We start from the raw sequence: 10,361 nt of genomic DNA on the forward strand, positions 1-10,361 counted from the left end.
GTCCTGATCCCCAAGGACCCCAAGAAGGGACCGGTCCCCTCCAACTACCGACCAATAACCTGCCTCAGCACCACGTGGAAGCTCCTGTCAGGCATCATAGCGGCTAAGATGAACAGGCACATTGGTCAATACATGAGCGGGGCACAGAAAGGGATGGGCAAGAATACCAGAGGTGCAAAACACCAGCTACTGGTAGACCGAGCAGTCAGCCAAGACTGCAGGACCAGACTGACCAACCTGTGCACTGCCTGGATTGATTACAAGAAGGCCTATGACTCAATGCCCCACACCTGGATTCTGGAATGCCTAGAACTATATAAGATCAAAAGGACCCTGAGAGCCTTCATCAGGAACTCGATGGGGATGTGGCGGACAACACTGGAGGCCAACCTCAAGCCCATAGCACAAGACACCATCAAATGCGGGATCTACCAAGGAGATGCTCTGTCCCCACTGCTGTTCTGCATAGGCCTGAACCCCCTCAGTGAGATAATTGACAAGACTGGCTACGGATACCAACTACGGAACGGAGCAGTTGTCTGCCACCTCCTGTACATGGATGACATCAAGCTGTATGCCAAGAGTGAACGAGACATCGATTCACTGATCCACACCACCAGGATATACAGCAATGACATAGGAATGTCGTTCGGGCTGGAGAAGTGTAGTCGGATGGTAACAAAGAGAGGGAAGGTAGTCAGAACGGAGGGGATCAAACTACCAGAAGGCAACATTGCAGACATAGAGGACAGTTACAAGTACCTGGGGATCCCGCAGGCGAATGGGAACCATGAAGAGGCCGCTAGAAAAGCTGCAACCACCAAGTACCTCCAGAGGGTTAGGCAAGTCCTGAGGAGTCAGGTGGCATGGAGGTACATTAGTACACATCTGGAAAGGCACCATGCCTGCTGAATAGTACATACAGGTTTACAGGCCACATATGCTCCTATTAAGACAACATATTTTTGAGAGGACGGTTTTGTTGCTTCTGTCAGGGTCCTGGATCTCTGACGAAGCATTTTGTATATTTTGGACTCATTGTTTATGTTCAGTTATGTACAGTTTTCTCTCTTCTATCCCTGTAGACCGTAGTGTACTCCATTTGTATTTATTCCCCAGTTATAGATATTGTCGGTTCTGTACACTCTTGTAATTTTACAGCCATAGTTCTCCACTTCCCTTCGTCTCTGTGTTAGGTATTCCGTTATGTTATTTCCTCTCTGACTTTGGTAGCCCTTGTCTTGTGTGTTTAATATTCAGTTTTAGTTTCCCAGTCTCGTTTCCCAGTTGCTTGGACCTGTGTGTTCCCAGCAGTTGTGTTAACTTCTGCAGTTATTTGTACCCTCATTGTGTTTTGTCTCGCTGTCTTCATCATATTGTTTGCTTTTTGTTTTTAAGTGGTACATTTTCTCAGTTTAAACATTTGATGTATTTTCTGTGTTTCTGTGTTTCTGCAAATAAAATATGGGTTGAATTAATTTGCAAATCATTGCATTCTTTTCTTATTTGCATGAATCCCCCTACTGGAGCGCTGAGGCATTACCAATGGACCAATGTACAATCAACCCAGCAACGGTGTCAAAGCCAAAACCTAAAATGATCCATTACACTACAATTTACTCTTATTAACGTTCACAGCAGTAGTAATAAAACAGTAATACCAGTCTGTCATGGTTTCAGGTCAAATTGAGAGGATAAGATGATGAAGTAACAGTAAGCTTGAGTGTGTACAAGTTCATACCTCGGAACGGGTGACAGGTACAGAACTAATACCGGCATTCACCGCCTTCCAGGACCGAGCAGTCAGTACACAGGCAAAGAGGGGGTACAGATCCCCAGCGCCCAGTCTGCGGCTGTAACGCTCCACCCCTGACATGTCGCCCTTAATCAAAGCCTGCCACAGCTGACAGTAGTTCAACCTGAAGTCTGGTTGCAGAACCTATGGAGGCAGCAGAGAATATGTGATTAAGAGTGACTGGTTCACAGGTAAGAGACTGGGCAGTAATACCAGTACTATATTCACTGTTTTACACTGTAGTAGATCACTGAGGTCACTGAGACTTGAACCCATCTGAGATTTTCAGTAGATGCACCTGTGGTATCAACTTGAACATCCTAGGCATTCACATTTTTTTCAGAAAACTTGACTTCTGACCTCGAGGTCACTGAGATAGTTATCACATTCACAAACCAAGATGTCCAAGCAGTTACCACAGTGTCTCTTCAGGCTTTTAGGGCTTAGGGTTACAAAAAGAGAGAAATCTGCTTCATCTCTTAATGCATTTCTTACTTTAGGCATATTTAATCCCCCTGCTAAGAACCATTTACCAACTCCAGCACTTGGAGCACAAAAGCCCTGCATAGTATCCTACTGGTAATAACACTGAACATGAGTATGTGTATGTGTGTCTATCTTAACTTGATTAATATTCTTCTCCAAAATCACAGATGAAATCTCAAATCATTAGGAATAAATTGGTGCTATTACGATCCAAGGGAAGTCTCTGTGTACTGGTACTGTGTGTCAAAAATGATGGAGTTGCATATTTATTACTAAAATCCTCTTTATGCACAAAGAAATAGGCAGAAAATAAACTTATGGAAGAATGGTCCATGTCTGTATCAGACTGTGGGTGTTTGAAAGAACGAGTGTGTTAATAATCAAGGAGTGTGTGTGTGTGTTTGTTTGTGTGTCTAGGACATGAGTGCACACATGTGCCTGTATTATTAAGGCGGTGGTGCATTCAAACACAGCACTCTGCTGAGAACAACATCAAATGAGTTGTTTATCAAAAAGCTTTTATCCTGTGTAGCTCTAATAAAAGTGTGCCTGTTAAAGTGTGTATGTTTATTTTTCATGTGCATCTTAGCTGTCTACCCTTTGACTCAAGGCCTCAGCCAACAGCATGAAAAATGGACAGCAATATTGGAACAAATGGCATTTTCTTTCTGCACAGGCAAGATCGAGATTTCCCACCTGATACAGGCCGTGATCAAGCAGAACAATCTCGTTCTTTTTGGTCTGCGGACACTTTCGGACCAGCACATTGCCTGGGTGGGGGTCACAGTGAACAAAGCCGTGGACAAAGATCATTTCACTGTACATCTTGCCCAGGTTTTCTGAGATCTGTTGAAAAGATGAAGGGGAATGTGTAAAGTTAAATCAGAAAAAGAAGAAGAGAGAAGAAGCTTAAAATAAGAGTTCAGCAGTTCTTGGTTTGTGCTGTTCAAGAAAGAAAATGTAGAAGTTTTTCTGTCTTTTTGACCCAAATGCAGAAGAAATAAATGAGTCTGATGGCAGTGAGTCCAAGAAAAATGCAGTTTAATTACTACAAAGACAAAGAGGGGAAAAAAGCCTTCAAAGCTGATGGCAGGAAAAGCACTAACCTACTAATCAGGTGAGATGAGAGATGAGAGATAGCCTTTATTTGTCAGTTGCAGGTCTTTTGCCCACAACCGAGATGACAGACCTTGCCGACCGTACATACAATACACAAACATCACATTGGGGAGACAGGTCAGGCTAGGTAGCGAGGAAAAAAAAACATTGAAATGTGTAACACAGAAGGATAATACAGGAATGCACAGATATCAACACACCATAGCACAATAAACACAGACAGCAACATGGGAAAGAGTTCCAGTGTGTACATCTGATCTGGGACCGCTGCAATCTTCAACTGCGCCTCCAACTGACCCGATGTCCACATCAGAGGGGAGGTAAGCATTGGAGGTGGCGTTGGATCCAGGGTAGGGAGGGTGATGCGTCGGTGAGTGCTTATCAGTATCAGTATATGTATGTGTGTGCATGTCCATAGTTCAGCTGAGACAGTGTCCTTCGCCCTGCCAGGCTAAGTAAACAGTCTTCCAGCCAACCCAGGTGGCCTTGCATGGAATGGGAAGGAACAGACTCAACACAGTCGTTATCAGGGAGTTTTTGTGCGGCTCCGGCTTTGAGCCCACAGCTGGCGCCGATGGGGTAGCCGCATTATGATGGTCATGAGAATTTCAAAGCTGTTCTTTAACACTCCAACACTGGTCTCTCAATCTCCCGTTGGAGAACCGCAAGTTTCTCCATGATGTTATCAAACTTGTGCTCTGTGGTGTTGTCATTCTTGTGCTCAAAGAGCAGATTCTGAGACCTCACGACCGCAGTCAGCTGCTCCAAGATGTAATCTGACTACCACTCAGAGGTGTTGTTTGAAGTGGACTTTTCCCTGATGTAATCCAATGTACGCTCAGAGGTCTTATTCTGAGTATTCACTGCAGCCGTAAGCTTCTCCAAGATCTTATCCATGCTGCACTCAGTGAGCCCTTTCTGAGAGGTCGCGCCTCGTCCCATCGCTTCAGTTCCAGCGGGCAGTCTTGTGGGCGTTTGAACAGCCGGTTCCGCTTTCTTAATTCTCCGATAAGCCAGGGCCAAGCCAGCTCCGATCAGCAACAACCCTGTTATCATGGTTTCGAATAGGTAGATATCTTCAGCGTCCTCGATCGACAGTCCCGCCAGGCACACGATCCTCCATTTCTGCCACCCGTCCATCGTGTATCCGGCAGGGAAAGTACCTCCAGGACACTCGGGCTCTCCCGAGCCCAGACTTCTCGTTGAGAAAAGGGTGTCAATAGCATTCAGAGACCAGTTGATCAAATCCATAATTCTCTTTAGGTTTTAGAAAATACAATAGTCAGAAACAATAAACATAATGTTCTGGAGTAAAGTGGAGACAAGAGGAGGGAGACCGAACGAACAGGTGAACAGAATCAAGACAATTACAAGGATTTGCAAAAACCATATTTTCAAACGGCGTCATGCTGCGACGTTGCCTCAGTTCTTCACTTACACTGTTTCACAGCTTCACTCCACACACAGAGGTGGTTCCTGGAGTACTGATATCCAAGATGGCGCCTGCCAGAGGTCGACGTTGCGGAGCTCTTTGAGTCAAGTTACTTCTTTTTTTTTCTTTTCTTCTTCCTAACCACACAAAAGTTCACTGTGACCGAGGGACCTTATTGTGACTGAGAGAGCGCAGCGATGTTGGACTGTCTGACCCGTCCTCGCTGGAATCCTTTCCTGAGCTAGCAGGCTATGCTGACTCAACGCTAAGCCGACCACTGACAGGGAGCCCTCCTGGCTGGGGGAAGGACACCCGACGAGGCACTAACACCTACATAGCCTACAGGACTGTTTCCTTGTCCTGCAGGCGTTTGTTTCTTTTCTTTTCTTTTTTACAGATTTGTAGTCAGTGTTAGCACGAAATGTTCATGGACAAAAGTTGGCCAGAAATACTATTTTTAGTTTTGCTATGAACACTCTTTCCTGTGTTTAATGCGTTTTGCTACTAAAACAGTTGTGCATAAATAAAAATACTGGTAGCCGCCAGTGCTACCCCTTAGCGTCCTAGTAGATGCACCAATAGTATTATTTAAAGATCCTAGGTGGTACCTTTCTCGATTTATTGTGTTCACAAGATTTTCAGAAAATTTGGCCTCTGACATTGTTAAAGTCACTGGGATTCAAACATCTCAGAGACTTTTAGTAGACACACTTATGGTATCAATTTGAAAATGCTAAGTGACTTCCTTCATGAGAGTTTGGATTCACATTAATGGGTGTCCACAGCGCCCTCCCACCCAGGTGGTGATGACAGTACCCATCAGCCTTTTACAGCTGAGGGGTGAAAAGATGACACACAGGACGTCAGGACACGTCCTGTGTAGATACAGACGGGTGGGAGGGGGGACAACCGTCGCACACAGCTCACACCTGCACGACCTTGAATATTAGTCAGTAAGCTATTAACCATTAACCATCAGAGTGCAGGCAGTACCTCATTGACATTGATGCCATGTGTCTGCATGTAATCCCTGTCATTGACTTGGCCCCCGTCTGCAAACTCCATGGTCAGGATTCTCTTGGTGGAGAGATTCCAGTGGATCATGGGAATCTGGACAGAGAGATGTGCAGGAGACGATGGGATGTGCAGGTTTATCCTCTATATCTTTTTCACATTTACTCACCGTTCAGTCTCCTGTGAAGCTGTTTAGCAGAGGTTCATTAGAAGGCTCAGTTCTTATCCTGGTACTATTTTAAATGAAATGAAACAACTGCTTCAAAGGAGTAAATCTAGTGTACTTTAGGTTATTTAGTAACATTCAGTTGAAAATTAGTTAAATTCCACTCATTACAGTTTACAGGAGAAAAATGTGAGTAAGAAACATAAAAGTCGGCAGAATGACAGATGAGCCTGTGAAAACAATTAACAATTACATTTGTTATTGGACCAAATTTGAACAAAATCATCTTTTATTCTGCCAAATTTTATGTCTCCGTCAAGTTAAATTGAAGCAATAAAAATGCACAATACACCGTGACAAGAAAGGATTTTAAACAAAAAGTAACATTTCTAACTGTAAGAACATAAAAACCAAAAAAGAGAAAAGCAAGTCTCAAAAACAGCACCAGAAAAATTTAATGATAACTGACAACGCAGCAAACGGGAAGCTCTCATAGACCATAAAAACTCTGACCTCTGGTAACTGTAAGAATCATATTTTATAAATCAAAGTCCTTAAATTAAAACCAGCTGTTTAGAATACATGTGTACACAAAACTGTTACACTGTTACTCTAAAGGGAAGTCTCATTTTCATGCATGCCCATATCAGTACCTTAAGAAAGTGAAAGTGGGCCAACATGTCGGCCACCTTCTCAGCATTGCGTCCCTCGTTAAGGAAGTCCAGCTCCAGAGGCATGTTTTTCTTGGCCTCCTCCACCAACCACATTAAGGCAAAGTCCGGGAAGAGCCAATGAACCGCCTTCAACAACACCTTCAAATTAAATACATATATCCAAAAAAGAAGAATCAGTCTCACTGTAAGCATAATAAAACAGCAAACATATATACAACGGTACCCTCTCAACATATTAATACATATTATAAGAGTGGCTGATTAGACTCTCCCTGCAAAGATCATTACTAAGCAAATCAAGTGTGAGGACAGAAAATTGCTGTTCAGCAACTCTCTACATCATCGCTTAATGCCGGCACTTAGCTGCGCTCCTGGCTAAAGTGCTGTTTGGAACAGCAGACGAGATGAGCTTCATCACTTGTGGAAGAGGCTCTTCTGAGTTCATTAGTCAAGGTTAGAACTGCTCAGCATGTAAAAACAGATGTTGCTCTAAAGGAGTGTCGTCAAATCTGCTAACGTGCATGAGGTTAGAACAACCACGTCACAATACAACGATCTCGATACCGGACGAGGGGTGTTTCTCTGGGTGGAATCAGCTGACGAGGCATTTACAAAATATTCCTTTCTTTCAAAATGTGGTTGAACAGTAAATGTGAAAAGTCATCTTTTCAGGCTATAACGAATACTTCAATTCAGCTCAAAATTCAACAGATATACATGGTACATAGTAGCTTCCACTTTGTTATTATACCACTTACAGTTTGCTGTGGAATAGTTCATTGTGCAGAAAGGTGACAGCTGGACTTGTTGCACAGGTGGCATCCTACCCTGGTACCTGCTGGCTAAGCTCCTGTGAACTGCCTATTGTTTCAAAAATGTTCGTCTGGCACGGAAGCGACTGGAACACTTGAATTTCAATGACAGCGTTAATGATAAACCTACTAGCTGACAAAGTTGTTGTCAATAAACTGATCATAAGTTTAAACTGATTGATTTGCATTAGGCCAATGGACCAGCCCCACATGTCCTAACTCATTCAAAAGCAGTTGAACAGACAGAGACTCACTTCCATTACTAGGATGTCGTTGGCGCTTTGTTTCTGGACTTTGGGGTGTTGGATCTTGACTGCCACCGTCTTTCCATCATGCAGCACTGCCTTGTGGACCTGTGCTAAGGAAGCTGCACCCTGAGGCTTCTCTTCAAAGGAGAGAAATAATTCTGACAACTGCAGGAGACAGAGGGGGGATGAGGGATTATGAAGGGAAAGAGGTGAAGAATTAGGAGATGGGAACAACATCAAAGTACACGCACACACACGCACACCCTGCCTGCTAGCATCTTGCACATCCTCTTGTTATGTACTGGATTGCCTCAGATTGTGTTTTCCCACCTTTGCATCTGATTTTTAACACACTGCCACCCTGTTTGTTTCACACACTCCGAGAATCAATAAGTGGCCCCATCACAATAAATCTGCTGAGAAGTTTCCCTCGCAAAATCAAAAAGCAACGGAAACCATAACTGAGTCTGAAATTGGCACAGCTAACTCCATAACCGACTGTAAAGTAAGAACATAAGACAGCTGAGTGGGGAAGTAAAATACTTCTGCTTTTAAAATAAATACTTTGTGATGACGGTCTACAGCAGGTAAAACACATCAAAATCACAGCTGCTCTTACAGTAACACACTATCTTCAAGTCCTTGGGTTGCCTTTTATGTTTAAATGTTTCTATTAAATATGTCCATGCTATGAAAATTATATATTTTTGAACAGTTTTGTCAGATAAAAATGCAAATGGGGGTTATGATTATTAAAAGTTTACTAAATTAGCCAGTAAGACAATGAACAGTTGAAGAATACAAAAAGCAGTTGGTAATAAAAGTCCAAACTATCAAAGAGTTCTGCACATGTTTATACAGGAAGTATTATTAGAATCCATAACATACATTTTCATTGCTATGCAGATGATACCCAGCTTTATCTACCCATGACACCAGGTGACACACACCTTTTTACATCACATGAATGCCTTAAAGACAAAGACCTGGATGAGCGCTAACATCCTGCTTCCAAATTCAGATCAAACTGTGGTTATTGTATATTAGAAACAATGTATCCAACCAGATTATTATTATTAAAATCATCCTGTGTCAGCCCGACACACCAACACAACAGCAGAGAGAGCACAGACATTAAGGCGGCGAGGCCTGATTGCGGGTGCCGCTCAGGTGCGTCCGCCTCCCCTGCAGCGGCACAGCAGACCACGCCCCGCCACACACATTAACCAGGTAAAATACATATTTAGACAGAATTTTGCAAATATCTATTTTTCAGCAGCATAGAGCTTTTTTCCCAGTTATTTTTTAAAAGTCAGGTCAAGGCTCCAAAAGCCCAAAGGCGATATAAGGTGGCGGCTCACAGCAGTTTTAGTTTGCTGGATAATTGTAGTTCAGCTGGGTGTCTTTCCTTTTGTTATATTTCTTTAAGAGTTCAAAATGTGTTAATTACTTAAATAAAATGTAATTTTCTCTGCAGCACTTCATGGATTTCATAAGCAGCACACCTTAGTTGTTCCGTGGATTCTTTTAAAAAGCAGTTAAAAACTTTTCTGTTCAAACAAGCCTTTTGTTGATCTACGTATTTTATATTCTTTACGTTCTTTACATTTGATCTTTTACATTGTGTATAATGTCTATCGATTGTATTGTTTATTTTAATATTTGTGTACAGCGCTTTGTGACTGCCTGTCTGTGAAAAGCGCTTAATAAATAAACTTTACTTACTTACTTTAGTTGTTCACACAAAGCATAAAAGTAAAAACCAATATATGCAGTGTTATCTTCATTTTAGATGTCAAAAAGTATTTGCGGCTCCCAGTGTTTTCTTTTGCGTGGAAACCGGGTCCAAGTGGCTCTTTGGTGTTAAAGGTTGCTGACCCCTGGCCTAGGGGCTTCCCATGATGCATGAGTGTTTCTTCTTCAATCCCCTCTTTTTACTCTGTGTGTTTTTACACCACTCTGCATTTAAACTATTATTCATCTCGGGTTTCTTCGGCGTTGTGTCTTTCGTTTCCCTCTCCTCACCCCCAACTGGTCACGGCTGCCCCTCCCTGAGCTTGGATCTGACAGACGACTGTTGCTGTGATTTGGTGCTATATTAAGTCAAACTGAATTAAAATCTGACTTGGATGAGATATATGAGGTTCAGTCATGAGTGATTCAGGGTTCGCGTCACTAACCTGTAATTTGGGAGGTGCTGAAAAGGATTTTTCTGAAGAAATCATCCGATTGTCAGCTTTGGGAGAGCAAATTTCAAAAGTCAAACATACTGTAGCACAGGGTTAGTCTGTCACACTGTTTTACAAGGTGTTTGTAACGTTTAGCAGGAGCAATACTGAGGTTTTCATTAAAACTTGGAATCAATTAGGCCTTGAGCTGAAACTGAACACTGGGGAATAAAACTGCATCATCACTTTGTTTTGCAAATAATTTTTAAAATTATGTAAAATAAAGTTGCAAAAACCAGTGGCGCTTTTTCAAATTCTTCTGTATGGAGTTGTGATTCACACAGATTCATATCCTGCTGACTGTTAAGTTTAGTGCTGGTCACATGCGCTGAACACTGCATTCACAGGTGAAAGGGAAATTTAAAAACCAGAACTGAGACTTGTATG

At 42.6% G+C, this 10,361-nt stretch overlaps 1 protein-coding gene across 2 annotated transcripts in view; it reads right to left on the bottom strand.

Moving 5' to 3' along the window:
• The window catches only part of adck1 (aarF domain containing kinase 1), an 83,703-nt gene that overhangs the window by 25,242 nt on the left and 48,100 nt on the right, over positions 1–10,361 (bottom strand). For both annotated transcript variants that reach the window (XM_005746134.2, XM_005746132.2), the window contains 5 exons: positions 7,753–7,911; positions 6,666–6,824; positions 5,826–5,942; positions 2,978–3,127; positions 1,742–1,939 (listed from right to left, as the gene is read on the bottom strand). In XM_005746134.2, coding sequence (XP_005746191.1) covers positions 1,742–1,939; positions 2,978–3,127; positions 5,826–5,942; positions 6,666–6,824; positions 7,753–7,911 — 783 coding nt within the window. The remainder of the gene's footprint in view (positions 1–1,741; positions 1,940–2,977; positions 3,128–5,825; positions 5,943–6,665; positions 6,825–7,752; positions 7,912–10,361) is intronic.

This window comes from Pundamilia nyererei, unplaced genomic scaffold, assembly GCF_000239375.1.
Source record: "Pundamilia nyererei isolate P.nyererei 1_Seehausen unplaced genomic scaffold, PunNye1.0 scaffold00173, whole genome shotgun sequence".
In the NCBI taxonomy this organism is placed as follows: domain Eukaryota; kingdom Metazoa; phylum Chordata; class Actinopteri; order Cichliformes; family Cichlidae; genus Pundamilia; species Pundamilia nyererei.